The 19,941-nt window shown below is 32.1% G+C and overlaps 1 protein-coding gene across 1 annotated transcript; it reads left to right on the top strand.

The window, feature by feature from the left end:
• The first annotated feature begins 11,216 nt into the window (after positions 1-11,216).
• Positions 11,217-19,288, top strand: LOC143582109 (protein MICRORCHIDIA 6-like). Its single transcript, XM_077064742.1, has 19 exons — positions 11,217-11,439; positions 11,513-11,587; positions 11,717-11,751; positions 12,665-12,743; positions 12,836-12,925; positions 13,004-13,079; positions 13,257-13,335; positions 13,634-13,768; positions 14,291-14,389; positions 15,082-15,189; positions 15,264-15,395; positions 15,476-15,568; positions 16,060-16,111; positions 16,182-16,293; positions 16,948-17,180; positions 17,783-17,874; positions 18,719-18,783; positions 18,930-18,972; positions 19,059-19,288. Exons 1-19 carry the CDS (start codon positions 11,229-11,231, stop codon positions 19,173-19,175), a joined length of 1,926 nt encoding a protein of 641 aa, XP_076920857.1. The 5' UTR covers positions 11,217-11,228; the 3' UTR covers positions 19,176-19,288.
• Positions 19,289-19,941: the final 653 nt, after the last annotated feature.

Genomic DNA, 19,941 nt, shown 5'->3' with positions numbered 1-19,941 from the left:
CCAAATAACTCGATTTTGGTACCCACGGAATCGTATGATCGGCGCCTACAAATCCCAACCATCAAATCGGCCTAAAATCGACGTTTTAGGGGTCCGATTTGGGCAGTTGTGTTTCGGGTCCGATTTACCCGTCAAATCCTAACCATTTTCAGTAATATTAGCTTTGCGGGATTAGTTCTTACCTTACCAACTCAGATCTATCAACAAACCTCGGGTCTCGGCTTCGAATCTAGATCGGTTAGAATGTGTGTGTTTTGAGGGTGTAAGGAGTGTGTGTTAGGGAGTTTGGTGAGAAATGAGATATTTTGGGATTTTGGGGGTATTTATATCCCTGAAATCCCATTCTCATTTAACCTATCTCAATTAACCCAAGTCCATAACCCACTTCCATTACCCGACACTAGCCCGACCCATACCAACTCCTATTCTTTTATTTATTTCCTGATAACCCGAGAAAACTTCCCATCTATTAATAAGTAATATAATTAATATTACCTTTGAAATTTCGGGATGTTACAAGGATCAAGTAAATTCAACTATCAAGAACAACAATATTTCAGTTATCCAGTATTTCAAAATCCTTACTTTGCTCACACTCAAGGAGAATGTTTGAATATGAACCAGAATTCCATAGAAGAAATGTATGACATTGAAGATAATTCATTTCATTACGAAATCAATGTCACTCAATTAGTAAAGCAAGAAATGGAAAATGAGGAAAGAAAAAAAGAAGAAGAGGCAAGCAAAAACACCAAGAAAGAAAACAAGATCAATAAACTAATCATTCGCTGGAAGAAATAGACAATAAGTTGTAATCTGTATAACAAAAATAGTTTTTGTACATTCTTGCTACTACGACTTAAGTAAAAGATATGTTTTACTTTCCTCGAAATATTAAACTTATATTTAAATTATGTCAAGGAATAAAGGGCACAAACTCTTAGAGTAATTCTCCTAGCAAGTATGGAGAAAAGAAAATATCAGTTAAAGGAAAAGTCCAGGTGGACAAAATCCAAAGGATAAGTAACTCCAAATCAATACCAAAGAAATATTTAGTAAAAGAGACATAAATAAACCTAGAAAGAGAGTTAGAGAAATTCTCATGGGTTGTCTATACACAAGGTATGTACTATTCATTTCAAATAACATACAATAGTAATATCTCTATAAAACCTCATCAATCATCATTAAAATATTCGGAAATGCAATGATAATTATAAGATATATTATCTTATACAAGAGACAAAAACATATGGATTATGTTTAGCACAAGACGAATAATCTCAAGGAAAAGTTAGTTAGGGTCCGAGAAAAAAGAAGAAGCTAAATAGAAAGAAATTCCTTTAAGAATACGACAAATTTATTAGAAGTTTTATAATCAAAGGATTTCTAGTACTTGTAGCATTAAGATTCACATACCACGTAGAAATTTCTTTCATAACTAATACAGTTCTACTCACAAAATGACGAACTTAAACAGTTAAGCAGATAATGATGAAGTTTCCAATCAAATAAGCAATAGGAACATGACAAAACTTGACCATGAGATTCATGAACAATATTTAGTCAAAGTGCAAGAGATAATTCATGACACAATAACTTCTCTCACTGATGCGATGAAAGAAGAAATACATAGAGTTAAACATTCAAATAAAGTCGTTAGAAACCAACCTTATCAAAAACCTTCACATCATGATCTTAAGACTGATAGTCATAAGCTCAAGAAACCTTTAGTAACTCAAGGTTGTAGTTTTAAGGATTTCAAAACCTATGAACCAAAAGAATTTTACGGCAACCAAGGTGTTATACCAACTTTACGATGGCTTGAGGAAATCGAGTCCATCGTCATTATTAGTCAATGTACAAAGATTCAAAAGATTCAGTACGCATCTTTGAAATTCAAAGATGAAGCTCCAGAATGGTGAAACATTTTAATCATAAGAAAGGGCAGAAACACTTTGTATCAAATGAAATGGGAAGCATTCAAAAAAAACTCATGTTACAAAAGTTTTGCCCCATACCCGAAATCAGTCATATTCAAACTAAGATGGATGTCACAAATCTCATAGAGTACAATACTAAGTTCCTTGAAAATTTCCAATCAACTTCGCGTCTAGACAAATCAGAATACAACAAAGTTAGTCAATACATATAAGGATTACCCAAAGAGATAGGAGATATAGTAAGAACACATAAACCACAAACTACCTCCTCGGCTATGGAATTGGCTAAATACTCGATCAACAGTATGGTAAGAAATACGGAGGTTAAAGAGAAAAATAATATGAAAAGGAAAGAAAGAGCAATGGTCAAACAAATGAAAAATATCAAAAAGGAGAAAACATTTAAGTTCAAAAGACCAATTTGTCAGTACTGTGGTAAACGACATCATGGAAAATGTCGAAAACAAAACAAGAACAATACATCAGTCACATGTACTTTCTGCAACAAAAACGGTCATTCTGAAGAAGACTGTAGAAGGAAAGAAGTTGCATGTTTCAAATGTGGAGAAAAAGGACATTTTAAAAGTGAATGTTCAAAAACACAATAAACAATAAAAAGATCAGCAACAGCAACAATAAGAAAGGAGGAAACACAAGGAACATCTGATAACTAAGTAATAGAAGCAAACAAGAGGATAAGAAATAGATAGTCAACTCTTGTAACCGTTTGTAAACTCGTGTTTAAACGAGAAGTTTTGTAATAGAAAAATGGTATTTAAATCCCTAATGTATATAAAGAAAGATATTAGCATAGTCTTTACAATGCTTATATGCGAAGGAAAATAGATAGTTAAATTTCGAAAGTTTTCGAAACACAATGAACTATGTTATTGAATCATCATCTATAGAAAGATGAAATAAAGAGAAGGAATTAAACTATGATATAAGAATATCCTAACTTGAAAGTTCAAAGGTACAATTGATAAACGGAAGGAATCCGTCAAGATCATAAAGTAAAGGATCACAAGATTCAGGAATGGATATCTTGAAAGTTATCAAGATTCGGTGGACTAAGTTAAAGATACAATCTAGTTAACATCAATAAATGTTTAGAATACACAAGGTAAGGTAAATAGTTAAACACAACTGGCCACTGTGCTTAGAAATTTACAATTACTTATGACATTCTGAACTATTAACTGAATACATCGTCCAAAGATGTGAGTTAACAACAATCCATGAATTTCTACCATTCAAACAGTTTGAGTTAAACTAGAGAAACAGATTAGAAAGAATCTGCTAGTAAAGCAAAAGAGTAAGAAATCATTCACTACGAATCTCGAGGACGAGATTCATTCCAAGGTGGGGGGATGTAACATCCCTAAAATTTTGGTCCAAATTTGACAACTTAGTAAAGTTGAAGGATCAAAATCATTCTCTAAAATAAATAATGAGAAAATTTAAATAAAGAAAACAAGATCATTCTATAAAGAAATAAAAATATCCCATAAATAAAGTTATCTTATGTTAAGGATGAGAAACAAGGAAATTTCATCCCACATTAAAAGATGCAAGAAAATGGAAGCATTCCACATGGGTATAAATAAGGAAGTTAAAACACATCCCACATGGAAAGTGGTAAAGAAATTGAAGCTCTTTATAAGGAAGAGATTTTCCATAATAATATTCTTATATGCCTAGCATGCACCCAGTGGTCCTAGTAGAGGGTGCGAAGCACCAGACGCGCACGCGCACGGGCTCGGGATCGGGCACGAGCGAAGGGCGATGGGCGCAATGTGGCACTTTGATGGCGCACTTTGCACTTCGCACGCTCGCATCGCTGCGAGCCGCTTTGAGAGCCGCCATAGTATTTTTGGACAATGGGAGTTAGACCCGGAAGTGACAAGCTACCTAAAGACGAGGGACTAAAAATGAAAAAAATACATCCATGGACCCATCACGATACGCGACGAGTCCAAGGACACGTCCATCGCGTACCGCGATGGACCGTGATGACTCAGGGACACGTGTCACACTCTGGTGACACGTGGCAGCAGGAAAGGACACGTGGCAGGCCACGTGGCGCTCATGCATAAGTGGCGGCGGCGCGGTACGCGACGGCCAAGGAAGAGGACCCATCGTGTACTGCGATGGGATCCAAAATCAGCTATAAATAGGGGGGTTCACGGCACTTCATTCTCACACCAAAATCCTTTCTCTCTCTAGGATTTACTCTCTCACTACCTCGATTTCCGTGCCCCGACCCGACAATCGTTACCTCGTAATCCGTGCCATTTACCGACGATACCTCGAAGTGCGTGCCACACAACGTTAACCCGACATTCTGTCTCGAAGTACGTGCACGAGACGACGACCACCATATGACGCCTTGTTTTGCGTGCCAACCATCATAGTGCGTGCCAAGCTCTGAGGTTCCGACAGTCTAAGCTCTAGAACGTGATAGAGAGTGGAAGTGCTGCTCGATCAATCTTAGAAATAAAACTTCGAATAACCGTGTAAGGTAGGGATTCTGCCTAAGTCATTATTTTATTATTATATTATATGGCTTAGACCATAGTCAAGGGTATAGCCCAAACCTTGATCATAATTATGTTTACATAAGCTTTAAACATACAAAGGACTATAGTAATGTTTCTTTACAATTAATAAACACATATTTTCCATTCATAAGGATATAGTCAAAATATAGTTTCTTAACGAATAAGAAACATAACATTTCGTATACAAGGAATATAGCGAAAACATTGTTTCTTTATGATTAAGAAACATAAGATTTTACATTTAAAGCTAGCAGTCAATGAATGTTTCTTCTTGAGGAAGAAACAGATTACAGATGTTTCTTCATGAAGAAGAAACTCAGCATATGATTAGTAAATAAACAAAAAGACTTCAAGTCTAAATATTTCATTCAAACAAATGATCAATCAAGGTTTTAAGCTATCAAACCCAGACTAAGGGTCTGTAGCCGGATCAAATGACGATCCGGATATTGATATAAACCTATTTTATAATAGGTCAATCAATCAATCAATCATTCACAGTCAAGGTTTCAAACGAGATCACCATATCAATCAGAACAGGCAGTCACAGGTGAATATTTTTAATCAGTCAAAACATATTTATACTCAATGAGACGAACGGATGTTTGTCTTAACGAGTCAATCAATGTCTACATGAGATCATGCAATCTCTAAAACGTTATAATACAAAGTAGAGAATAAAATCAACTTAGACCGAATACGCATGTGTATGGATCCAATCATAATTGTTAAAGCTCAATCAATCAATCAAAGCCAATGAAGCCGCGAGCTTAAACGGTCATGACCAGTTCTCAGTTTAGGGCCGTTTGGCTAGGGGAATACCGTTGTGTGTGTAGGGCTGAGATTGTCAAGAAAACTACATTTGTATTGTAATCGTCATTCAAAATGTTTTATCGAGTCATACGTGTTCACCAGCATATCGCTGACGTATTTTTCCCCACATTTCAGGGAAACAGATTAGCACATGTACAAGGAATATAGTCATTCATGAAGATAGATGCTCGCAAGGTAGAGATGGCTCAGTTTTAAACTATTGAATTATTATAAACAAGATTTAAAACATGATTTATAAAACACTCAGATATTTATTATCCGAGAAGTTTTTAAAAAAATTAATATTTTATTATAACCAAAGTCTTTCGCTAAAATAAACCGCAACTCTGATGTATTTACAAAACAGGTTGGTCACACACCTAGGCCCTAAGCCGGGGTGTGACACTTCCATTTATAAGGAGGGGATTATTATTGTTACATTTTGTACATTTAACTTATTCTAGACATTAAACTATCTGGTCCAGTTACTTCCTTCCCCTCCTAAGTCTTCACTTTTTGGTCTTTTATTCCTAGGTCCTTTGCAGGGTTCAGGAGGCATGGGTGCCTTGACCTTTCACATGAACAGTAAACTTTGTGAAAGGTATCTGATGTGATTTCTTCTTGGTTTCTTCCCTCCTCTTATCTCTTTCTCTTGGGCTTTCATGGGTCTTCCTTATTGGGTTTTCATCATGCTCCTTGATCTGCTTCGCTATGGCTGCCTTGGAAGCATGTACCCGAGGTAGGCTCTTCAAGTTCCTCAGTCCATTGTGCTCGTTATTTATGACGAGCATAAAAGACTCACAATAAGTCTCTATTCTACCTCTGTCGTGACCTCTTGCTTAAGCACGATGATTACACGCACGTCTAGTAAAGACTTAGACGACCAAAATAAAACAACTCAATGAACAACCCTAAACACTATACCAAGTGTTCTATATATAGGGAACCAAAACACACTAGCCCAATAGCCCAATAACAACCAAAAGCCGATCTCGGTTTACATACGCGGCCCTATACACACACATAGACCAAGTACAAACCACTCTAATCTAGGTCCAACAATGTGAAATCCCATAATTAATTGAATCTACTATAAATAATAACAATAAGAAATTAATATGTGGTTAATTTAATTTTTAAAAATAAAAGGAAATGTATATTAATTTAATTATGAAAAGTATTAAATATGTTATAAATATTAGGCATAAATTAGGCATATAATACCCTTAACTGGTTATAAATATTAGGCATAAATTAATGGTATTATTTAAATATTTAAAGGTATTATATAAAAATGTTTAAATTAAGGTCATAATACCCTTAAACGGTTATAAATATTATGCATAAATTAAGGGTATTTTTTTAAAACAAAACATATAAATTTAAATTTTCTTACTAAAAATGTGTAATTAAACTTTTTAGTTAGAAATAATAATAGAAAAATAGGGTTCAATTTAATGAATAATAAAAAAAATACCACAACAATAAACTTATGTTCTATTATTTTACTAAGTAATATAGAGAAAATTACAAAAGTTAATTCTAAATCACAAAAATTAAAATCAAATCAGTTCTAATTTTACTAATTAATTATACTAATTATACTAAATAGACTAATTAATTAGAAATGATTACAAAAATTAAAATCAAATCGGTTAATTTGAAAAAAAAATAAAATAGAGATAAATATTTTTACTAAATAATATAAGAGATAATTACAAAAGTTAATGCCAAATCACAAAAATTAAAATCAAATCGGTTCTGATTTTACCAATTAGTTCTACTAATTTGACTATTTAATTTAGAAATAATTAAAAAAATTTAAATCAAGTCAATTAATTTGAAAACTTCAAAAAATTAATGAAAGATTTTGAAATGAGTTAAAATTATGGAGTATTAAAGCCTTTAAAAGTTTGTTGAATGTCATTTCAATTTCTGAATTTAAAATGAGTTTATATATGTTTATAAATATTAAGCATAAATTAAGGGTATTTGAAATGAGTGTAAAATATGGGCAAATATAAGATAACGGAAGCCTGAATTTTTCATAAACAATGTATTTATCTTTTTTTAGAATTCAAAATTCAAAACAACTTTTCATTTTTTTTTTGAAAATTCACTAACTAAACAATATACTGTTAATTTTTTAATTATGACGAAATTATATTTAAGACTTTCAATATAAGATTCACACATGTTAACACAGAAAAAATATAGATTATTCATATAAAAATGAATTAATTTACATGAATTGTGTAACCTCCATAAAATAATAAATAATTGTAACTTAATAACTACAATACATTGGTAATGACCAAAACAAACACAATCAACCTATTTTCCATCAAATACTTCATCCATGCAATTAGCCAATCTACCAAGTTGAAATGATAAAATTTAATAAATGTTAAATAATATATTATTTGGCCTAACCATAATTTTGGTTAGTAACCGGAATAATCACCAATAAATCTGATGACATTTAATATCACATAATTATTGAATCATCAATTATGGAAGATTTGAATTATGTGAACAAATCTACAATTGATGTTATTATGTATAACCGAAATAATTACCAATAGCCGGGAAAATTGATTTTGCAATTACTATAACCTGAATAATTTACAATAACAGAAATAATTGAATTCCCAGTGGATGTATCAAGAATAATAAAAATAATAAATCCGATAATAGTTGAAAGGGCAAAGAAAATGAATTGACAATGAAATAATGAATAATATGAGAATCGACCAATGAGAGTATCAAATAAAAAACTTACCGGAAAATCGTAATAGTTCAACATCTCCATTGAATATTGGATTTTGATATAGAACCTAAATAGATTATAAGAAAATCATATAATAATTAAAATCAATACAAACACAAACGGCAAAAAAAAATCAATTGACAATGAAATAATGAATAATATGAGAATCGACCATTAGAGTATCAAAAAAAAACTTACAGGAAAACCGTAATAGTTCAACATCTACATTGAATCTTGGATTTTGATATAGAACCTAAAGAGATTATAAGAAAATCATATAATAATTAAAATCAATACAAACAAAAACGGCAAAGAAAATGAATTGACAGATAAATAATAAATAATATGAGAATCGACCATTAGAGTATCAAATAAAACCTTACCTGAAAACCGTAATAGGCGATGGGCAGAGGCGGGGGAGGTAGTAATCCGCAAGAGAGAGAGAGAGAGAGAGAGAGAGATTAAAATAAGTAATAACGTTTCTAATCTTAAGGCTTATATAAGGCAAATGAGATGATTTAACATTAATAGGAAAGAATATATGTGACTTGACATCTAGGTGGACACCCTAGAATCATGCCAAGTGGAAATTATTGCATGCTTTAATAGTACAGTAAGACGAATAATTATGTTTTAGTTTACCTTGCCACTTTTCTTGACTTCCTCAATTTTTTTCTTGCGTATCTTCTCCCCTCCCCCTTTCCGGTGAATCGTCCACGGAAATCATGAAATGTGACTTGGAAAAGAACCGGGGTTGGGGGTGTTTACTGGTTTTCTTCCGTAACTTCCCACTCCGTGTGCTCTTAGGGAAGAAGAAATGTGTTCAAGTTGCTTCATTAATTCTAAAAAAGGATATCGGCTAGGCGTAACACGTTGGTCCTAAAAAGTATTGATCTAATTGAAGAAATTCTGCTTCGAGTTATTTGCAAAACACATCGTCAAAGATGTGTTAGACTTCCTAATACATTGTTAAAGATGCGTTAGACTTCCTAACACATCGTAAATGACATGTTAGCATCTAAAATACATAGTTAAAGACGTGTTAGCCTCTTGTTTGATTTTTAAATATTATATTAATATAACTAATTCTATTTATATTTGTTTTTTATAGCTTTTAATATATAAAGTTTTATATGATTTTGAATATACCGATAAAACATGCTTATTTTTATATATAGTTGGCATAAATTTTATTTAAAACCGTGCGGGGTTAAATTTTATTGAACATCTCGATATTAGTTTGACATGGCTCGGTTTTAAGTAAATTTATGTTGGTTCGTAGATAAAAATTAGTATGTCTCATCAATATATTCAAAATAATATAAAACTTTATATATTAAAAGTTATAAGAAAAACAAATATAAATATAATTAGTTATATTAATATAATATTAAAAAGAAAACAACAAGAGGCTAACACATTCTAAAACATCTTTGACGATGTGTTAGATTTTTAATAAATGGTCGAAGATGAGTTAAAGAAGGACATTCGTGGAATTCTAAAATTTAGAATAAAAAAATGAAGGAAGATTTACATATATGCCCCAAAAATTAAATCTATTTCCAAAATGGTCCAATTTAGAAAATTTTCTATATTTTATTATTAACCCTTCCATCCTGTGCCGTTAAAAGACGAAACAGAAAGTGAAAGTGATAGAAATAGTATTATGTTGAGTGAAATGAGTAAGGTAAAGAAGCAATAGAATTCAAGAAATGAATAGTAGTTGAGACTATTTATTAATTAGAAATTATTATATATGTTAAATTACAACTTTTTTGTGCATGGTCTTTTGTACCCTATTTTTAATTGGTTTTACACTTTATTAAGCATTGTCTTTATTATAATGTTTGCTTAGTATATATTACATTCTTATAATTGGTTGTACACTTTGTTAAGCATTGTTTTTATTGTAATGTTTGCTTAGTATATATTACATTCTGATAATTATATTTTTTTATATATTAAATGACAACTATAGGTGCACAAACCTGTTTAAAACTCAAAACTGGTTTGGGTTGAAACCGGTTTAGTCTGGTTAACAAAAGTCAAAACTGGTTTTTGATCGGTTTCGATTCGGGTTGAAGCCGGTTTTTGATCTAGTTATGATCGGTTTCGGTTCAGGTTTTGATCGGTTTCAGTTCGTGTTTTGACCAGTTTTGGTAGAGAAAATTACAAACCGATTTCGAACATACGGTTTCAATCGGTTCCCAAACAGGTTCCTACACAATTAAGTTCAAACCGGTTCTATTTTCGGGCCGTTTCGGTTTATTGGCCCACCTCTAACGACAACTTTCTTAACACTAACTTTGCTTTAAGTACTGTATATTTGGCTTAAATGATTGCACATGTAACCTTGATAGGAAGGTTATTATGTAAACTCCCTAAAATATAAGATACCTCCATAGTTTATAAGACTTGACAAGGGGAAACATTTTGTAACCTTTGATAAACTATTAAAATTTTTGGTATTATTATCTTCTAACGTGTATCATTCTCTACATATCATTAGATGGCATACACTTTTAAATAAATATATATGACATGAATTTGCGATTTTCGTTTGAAGCTTTCATTCGGGTTACATTATCCTTGCAAATCAAATTAATCGAAAAACAGACTTAAAACTTAATGTGACTACTACTACTACTACGTCTATGAAAATTAACAACCCCTGGGCGGGGAGTTAAAACTAGTTGGAATAAAAGGACAGCCGGGTGGCGTCTTATTATTATTAACTAACTATGTTGACTTTTCATCATATTATTATTATTATAGTTATAGTTATTTCATCTATAAATGTATATAAGGAATTGTAACTTTTCAGTGGGATATGTTTGTTTGTTTGTTTGCTTTGTAAGACATTTGCTATTTATGGTTTGTAAATTGAGCAAAAATGTTATTTTGCACAACCAATCATAGTATTTCATTTCCTTAGCTAAAATAGAAATTCATATTATTTCTTTTTTATAAATAGGGATTGTTAGAGGAAACCTACCTCTCCACCATAGCAGCCTGGTTTTGTATTTTCATTATTTTCTTTAAAGAATCATCTGGTTTGCTTCTATCAATCTTTTTATGTGCTTTGTAATCACATTTTTCTGCAAGATGCTAAAACTATGTCCTGAATGTTTGTTGCAGTGAATGAAAGAGTTACTTAGTGGTAATGTTCATGCAAAAATGGATGCTGATGGTGTTAAATTGGAACCAAACTTATTCAACATCTCTCAGCAGTCAACCGCCGACTATACAAACCTTTGTTCCACGTCACCGGTTTGCGAAGCCCCTATAATTAGGCAATTCTGGAAAGCTGGAGTCTACAATAATGAGCTTGCTTTTAAGCCCACAACTCAATGTATTATCAGTCCTATGTTTTTATTCTATGTATGTCTAACTCTAATGGATCTTGTGACAAAATGATTTTGCAGCTGGTTCAACTTATCTGCATATACACCCGAGATTTCTTCACTCTAATGCCACTTCTCATAAATGGGTTTTTGGTGGTATGTTGAGATTCTCAAAAATATATATAGTAGTGCGATATAAGCATATACTGTCATAAATTCAACAAATGTTGAATACAATTAATTTACAAACATGTTTAACTAATTTTTTTTGTTTTGTTTTTGCAGCTATAGCAGAGCTTATTGACAATGCAGTGGATGAGGTAATAAAACTGCTACTGATTTCACATCTTTATATTACAATTTGTATTCACGTGTTTTCAAATGGTAATCTTGGTGTGTGCCGAAATGAGCCAGGTCGTTCATTTTAACTTTAACACGAACAATTAAATGAATGGAGCTTCATGTTCGTGTTTGTTCGTTAAGAACGGTTCATGAATGTAAACGGACAAACATAACTGTACACAGACGAATGAACACAACCGAGCGAACACCAAGTAAAGGTAAACGTGAACACCAGTATGTCGGGCCTAAAAATTTTGATAAAAACTAGACTGAATTGTAATAGGTGATTTTTAGTTTCGTAGAACTAGATTAGATTGTACTGGGTCTAAAAAATGTAAATGAATATATCAGTGAACGCAAATATGAACGAACTTAAACAAATGTAAGCTAACAAAACGTAACGGAAGTAAACAAAACAAACATAAACGAGCAAAAACGAATGAATGAGAAATGTGTTCATGTTCGTTCGTAACTTTGTTTATTAAATAAACAAACTTCGCGCTGAATAATTCATGAACGGTTCACCGCGCGCTTGATTCGTTTACATGCCTAAAGAACGGGTAATCTTGGTGCGGGTCGAAAATGGGTCTGGTCGGGTCGATGCAAAATACTTATTCTGGGTAGTTTATATATTTTTAATAAATAGTTAGTGTGCCAACTAAATAGTCTGTGAAAACGCAACTTAAAATCTGCACTTGATGCAAGTTTTGTTAATCAGAATGTCAGTTTTACCCTTTTAAGTTACCAACTGAATTGGAAAACCTGCAAGATTTGAGGATAAAGGTAATTAACTGTAAGTGGGACATTAATAAATTATACTATCCATTTCATTGGACAATTATGTTGCTATTTTATTATATGCTTCTTATAGCCAGTTTTATTATTGTGTAGATACAAAATGGGGCCACTTTTGTTGTTATAGATAAAACCTTAAACCCAAGAAACGGGAGCCCTGCTTTGTTAATTCAAGGTAGCATATCTTCTGCTTTACAAATAACGTTTTGTTAATTATTTTTATTAGAAGTATGATATTTCTAAAAAAAAAATATATTCAAACTATAGATGATGGAAACGGGATGGATCCGGAAGCTATGCGTCGGTGTCTGAGTTTTGGTTTTTCAGATAAATCATCAGTATCAGCGATTGGAAAGTGTATGTACACATTGTTCTAGATAAATACCTTTTTTTAAGTTATATATAATCTTTTTGTTATTAATAGACTATGCTCAGATGGAAATGGCTTTAAGACCAGTACTATGAGGCTTGGAGCTGATGTAATAGTTTTCAGTCGTAACATAACTAACAGGTTTAATTTTTCATCTATTTCATGTCATCAATATCAATGAGTTAAAACGCGTTCACGTCCAAACACATAATTTCTGGACCTCAATCACGTTTATCGTCTTCTTGATTTCATAGTTAGTTAGCTCTCCTTATCTTTATGTATTCTGCTTTTGAATTCTATCACTGTTTTTATGAGCAGGAAAATGACTCAAAGCATTGGACTTTTATCATATACATTTTTGACTCGAGAGGGTTATGACAGAATAGTAGTTCCCATGTTATTTTCTTTTTTTGATGATGTGGCAGCTTTGATTTAAATGGGTTTGATTTGGGTTAAGTTTTCACAAATGGGTCAATTACAAAAGAGTATCTAACAGGGGAATGGGTCAACTGAGTCAAAGTGTCACACTAAGTCTATTTTTATTGATTACAAGTTACACTCTTATAAATTGATATATTCAAATGTTTAAGGTATTATTATAGGTGATATCGTTTCAGTAATTATTATTAACATTTTCATTATTTATTAGACATGCATTCTAATCTATGATTAAAGTTGTTTTATTGGAAATGCAGGTTCACTATGAATTCAACATTATGACAAACTCTTTTGTTTGCCTACAATCAAAAGATCATGAGAATCATAATTTAAATATGTCTATGCTGTTGCGATGGTCTCCATTTTCAACAGAAGAGGAACTACTTAAACCAGTAAGTTTGTTCGGTTGTTCCTACTCCTTGAGAACTAACAGTTGATTAATTTATAAATGTCATTACAAAAAAGTATTATTGCTATAATAAACTGAGTCTTTGAACAAAATTGATCAAGGAGGTTCTATGCATTGATATTACAGCTAAACGAAATCGTTTGATCTGTTAGCCCGTTGACCCATTCCATTTTCAGCTATTTTAATGAGACCCGCTATATTTTGAAAATAACACAAATCAACCCACTCAAGAGTAATCTGATCGTAATTGTGTCTTCTAGTTTGCGACTTGAAAAGCAAGTAAAATTTAGTAAGCATATCATATTTCATAACAATCAACTTAAATCAATTATTGCTTCATGTTATACTTGCGTTTATAAAATATTAGGTTTCAACTCACAATGTAAAGCATCACTTTTTTTTTAAACCAAGGGGATATTATCATCTTGTTGAGTCGTAGCTGGTTCGATATATGGAATTCTTTACATAACAAGTTTATTTCTTTCTTTTTTTTAATGATCTGTAGTTTGAAAATGTTGGTTCTCATGGCACAAAAATCATCATATACAATCTGTGGCTTGATCAAGACAGGAGTATGGAGCTTGATTTTGACTCAGATACTGAGGTATTGGCTGCTCCTTATTTGATTTCCTAGAAATACTTTTTTCAAGATTTTTTTACAATATTAGTTTTATAAGTAGGTGGTATGTCAAAAATATTATAGTAGTTTTATGAATTAAACAACTTATGAGTTATGAGGGTTAATTTATTAAAACACACTTTAGGTGAATATTATGATATGTTTTTCTTTAAGTTTATATTTTTATTTGACCCGTTCGACTAACTATTAGGCCTGCAATTGAACCGAACGTTTAGTGAATTGTTTAGAGAAAAGTATGTGTTTGTTGAGTTAAACGAGCAAACATGAACACATGTCTTGTTTGTTTAATCATTTTCGTGAACGTTCTTTACGTCCATTCATCTAAGTTCGAGTATGTTTGTTTGTTTACGTTCATTAATGTTTCTTACTCACGTTAGTTCGTTTATGTTCGTGAACCATTTGTTTATACTATCAACGAACGAACATGAACACATTCATATTCTTAACGAAAGAAAACGAGCAAGAAAACCATGTTCGTTTAATTGTTTGTGTTCAACCATTTGTTCGGTTAACATTAAACGAACGAACACGAACATACTCCGTTCTATGTGAAAGTATAATAGAAGAACTCTTAAAACAATTTACAAATTGGGAGAGTATTTTATAAACCTATGAGAAACATATAAAAATGTAAATTGCAATTAATTTGGTTTTAGGATATTTGTATAACTCGGATCGCACCTAAGTTACCTAACAAGGGAAAAGACAGTTTTCGTCAAGCCACAAACGAACATCTTGCAAACCGGCTTCGTTATTCTCTCCGTGTAAGTTTTTCAATGTATGTAATAATTTATATTTTACCAATAGTTTCTTCTAACATTTTTTTTGTTAATTTCAGGCATATTTATCAATCTTGTACTTAAAATTACCCGAAACTTTTACAATGGCATTGTGTGGGAAAGTTGTGTTGTATCATAACGTTGCTACTGACTTGAAGTACACCGAATTTATCATGTATAAACCTATTGAGGTTGAATTGAATTTGTTAATAACTGTTTTCTAGTTTTTAATAAAATAATAATTAAGGGAAGGTGTTTTTGGTCATTTTAGGGTTCGGTGGTTACAACGATTGGTTTTGCTAAGGAGGCGCCCCTTGTCAATGTTCATGGATTTAATGTCTACCACAAAAACTGTCTGATACTGGTGATTATTTCTTTCTATTTCTTTATTTAGATTTAAATTAAAACCGAAAATGAAATCATTCAGTTTGCCCCCAAAACCGATCCATGCACACCCCAACATTTTGAAATCGAATTCGTTTGAATTCAAAATATTCAGTTTTATCATATTCGGTTTTTCGGCCTTTGGTTTGGATTCGGTTTCGGTTTTGCCATTTGGGCTTGAAGTTTTTAGCCGAAAATAATTATTTTCTCAAAATAATGACTTTGGACGTAAAAATAAAAAATGAAAGGCTGCATATTCGGTGTGGTTAGTATTACATGCAAAACCAAAACTGAACTGAAAGGGGTCGATTTGGGTTGTTTTTATCTTTTATCTCAAACATGTCAAACTGTCAGACATGTTAAAGGGGTTAAAAGTCAAATAATGTTTAACGCATAAACAATTCTAAATAGCCTTTTTATTTTTCTAAAATCTGCATTTTAATTGTAAGAATACTGTGCATATTTTTTCAGCCATTTTGGCCCGTGGTTAGCTATTCTTCAAACAGAGGGCGAGGAGTAGTTGGTAAGAATTTAAATTCTGCGGATTCTACGCAAAACTTGTTTGTTTCTTACAATAAAAATATTTTTTACAGGTATTCTTGAAGCAAATTTTATTGAGCCCACTCATGATAAACAAGATTTTGAGAAAACTTCTGTTTATCAAAAACTTGTTCATCGGTTAAAAGAAATGGCATTAGAGTACTGGTAAAACAATTCAACTCGCTTATATTTACAGGTCAAACAATTAAATTTGGCTAAAATGGGAATGGGGCAAACTGGCCCAACCCAATTCTGCCTCTTTTAAGCCATTCTGAAGATGGCCCGTTTAAACCCGAAGCTATTGTGACCGGTTACCCAACCTGTTCATCTTGCTACGTGTAACTAGGCTTGTAAACGAACCAAACGAATACGACTGGAGCATGTTCGTGTTTGTGTTTGTTTGCTTAACTTTGACCAAACAAACGATCGAAAATGATTATTCAGAGAACAGGGTTTCTTGTTTTTGTTTGTTCATTTTACAATAATCAAAAAGAGGTCACACACGAATTAAACGAACGGCATGTTTGTGTTTGTTTATGTTGTTCGTTAACAATATAAACGAACGTAAAGTAACTGATCATAGATGAACAAACATAACTGCATTAAAACTAGTAAAAAGTAATGTGAATATCAATGTAAACGAACTTAAACAAACATATAGTCATGAACATAAATGAAAGTAAAAGAACGAACATAAATTAATATAAAGGAACGTTCACGAACATAAACGAACGAGACATGTTTTCATGTTCATTCGTTTATCAAATAAACGAACTTCCCATCTAACGGTTCACTGACTGTTTGGTTGTTTTACTGCAGGGATTACCATTGTGGACTGATCGGTTATCAAATTCATAAAAAAGCAAGGCCACCATCAACTGCCATGGGTGCCTCTAATTTTATTTACCAGCCCAAGAAGAAATTCTTTACTAACGGTGACACGACTATAAAACCGCCAATGATAACTACCATGGACAGCAGAGCATCGTTTGAATCAAAACCGTTGTCACACATGGTACAACAACCGAGCTGCCCTCCAGGTTTCCAACCAGGTTAGAAATGTGAAAAATAATAATAAGAACGAATTACATGGTTGGTCCCTGTGGTTTACCCCAAGTACGGATTCGATGCATAGTTATATACTTTTCAAAAATTACACCATTAGACCAGACAATTTTTAAAAAGTAACACGTTTTTTTTTTCTAGTGAGTAAAGTACCCTTACCCTTTAAGCACCACAATTAAAATAGTAAGTCATTTATTTTAACTAAAAGGGAGGTGGTGCCAGTTATTTTATTATTTTATCTTTAATATATATAGGTTAAGGGTATTTTGGTCATTTTCAAAAGAGAGTTGTTATCTATCTTTAATATTTAAAGTATAAGGGTATTCTGGTCATTTTAAAAAAAATACTTCACAGAAAATTTCAACACCATTCTGAGCTGGGATTAATTGTGTTACTTTTTAAAAAATGTCTTGTCTAAAAGGTGTAACTTTTGAAAAGTAAGTATCAAATCAGTAATTTGGGTAAACCATAAGGTCCATTCTTTGTAGGTTGCTTTTAATATAATAAAAGATGGTCATTTGTTTTTGGAAAATGCTTTTCTCTCTTTTTCATTAACCCTGTTTAATTTGCCTTGTTTCTATTTAAAAAGGGTCAAACTTGAAGAGGAAATCATGTTATGAACCCGTAACGTTTGAATCAGATGCCCGGATGGAGGTCAATTCTGTCAATGGACTTAATCAGGTAATTCAGCACTTTTTTTTATCTGATTTGTTTTCATTAGGCTTGCAAACAAACAGAAGTCTAATGTTTCTTTAATTAACAATGGACATGAACTGAACTTTTTGTTCATTTACTTAAATGAACGAACATGAACATCTCTTGCTCATTCATTTGTGTTTGTTAGTTTATGTTTGTTTGGTTACATTTGTTTATGTATTAATTTTCTTTAGTCCATTACAATGTAGTCTATTTTTTTATTAAATTAAATATCATCCATTACAATTTAGTCTACTTGTATTAGTTTTTCAAGCCCAACAAGTTGATGTTCGCGTTTACTTTTGATTGGTTTTCTGTCACTTTTCTTCGTTCATCGATGTTCATTGACGTTCCTGAACCATTCGTTATACTATTAACAAATGGACATAAACAAACACAAACACGTTCATTTTCTTAACGAACGTACACGAACAAGAAACCCACGTTCGTTTAATTGTTTGTGTTCGATCATTTGTTCTGTTAAAGTTAAACGAAAACACGTAAATGCTCCGTTCGTGTCAGTTCGGTTCGTTTACAGACCAGACCTAGTTTCAATAATAGGGATGAGAAATTGGCCGGGTTGCGTAACAGGTCAAGATGAGTTCGTTTCAAACGGTCACAGCACCTTTTTATTTAATATTTATGTCTTGTGAATGATTATTGCGTTAAATGTGAGAATTTATGCATTTAAAACACTTCCAATGACTTTTGACCCGATATCTTATAACCCGTTTGACCCATTACAGATAACATATATAACCCACGTCAACTCTTTTATAAGTAAGCGGGTCCAAATTGCCACGTGAATAATGTTATTATTCTTTTGTAGACTAATTTGAACAAAACTCGGGATGCGGAAAGTGCGATTGAAGATAACAGAGAGCTTCAAGCAAAGTTAGTATTCTAATTCTGTACATATTATTCACATTTTATTTTCTTTATTTATCATTGCTATTTTAAATAAAAAGAACTTAATTTGAGAATGTGATTGTAATTATTTTTTTTGTTTTCGTTGCACAATTTGTTTTTTTTTTCTTTAGATGCTCAGAATTTGCGAAGGCGGAAGAACAACTCAATCTCAAGGTAATTTTTGTATTATTTAGTTATTTTATCATAAGTTGGGCTTGATATTGTGTTTAATGTTGGTTTTTATAATCGATTCGGTGCAGGTGATGCAGCTTAAATTTGAATTAGGAGAGGCCCAGAAGGAGTATGGTCGTTTATCGAGTGAGTTGCGATGCGTAGCTAAAGTGAAGGAGGAAACAAGTAGTGTTCAGTATATCTAGTTATTTTGTTAAAAACTAATAATAATATATGTAGTTGGATTTGTAAAATAAATGTCCATTCTTTTGTTGTAAAAGTGAATTATTTTCATTTGTAGATTAAACATGTTTGTAAATTACGCTCCATAACTGGTCGAAAATGCTAGTGTGCATTCGAATTTATACCAATAACTGGTGAATGAATGTTTATCTTGTAGGCTTAGCCCTGTTATTTATTGTCATTTCCATTGTGTTATATGTGCCGATTCGTTTAATAAAACCTGGGTTATCTAGATATTAATGCTCCCTGAGAATAATTAGTTTGATACATGAATTTTCTTTTCGGGTGTGAGTCTAGCGGTTGGTGAGCTATTCAGGTTTTATTGGATAAAATTTATAATCAAGCTGAGTTTAAATGAGTGGACTTCTAAATTGAAGCTTATTTAATTATCAAGCTAGAGCCTTATGTATAATACAATCAAGTTAATAATAAATATGTGTGTAATTACAACATAAATAACTAAATATTTATTACATAACGCACTAGTATATGAAGTTATAAAAGTTACTTTGTGCTCGGCTGTTTGCTTTGTAACACAACATTTGAACTTTGAAAACTTAAAACAATAGGATAAAACTCAATTGAGCTACAACTAACTAGTAAATGGGCCTTCGGCCATCTGTCGAATGAAGGATTAGGCTGAACATTTCAATTCTCAAGCCTAAATAAACTTGGTGGTTCAATTTGTTTTGTTGTTTTATAAACTATTAAACTAATACAAAGTTTTTA

Source organism: Bidens hawaiensis, unplaced genomic scaffold (genome assembly GCF_021521415.1).
Source record: "Bidens hawaiensis isolate Kalapana, Puna unplaced genomic scaffold, B.hawaiensis_p1.1 tig00031453_1, whole genome shotgun sequence".
Classification (NCBI taxonomy): Eukaryota; Viridiplantae; Streptophyta; class Magnoliopsida; order Asterales; family Asteraceae; genus Bidens; species Bidens hawaiensis.
Note: the sequence above shows the minus strand (reverse complement) of the source record. Positions and strands in the feature narration are given on the sequence as shown.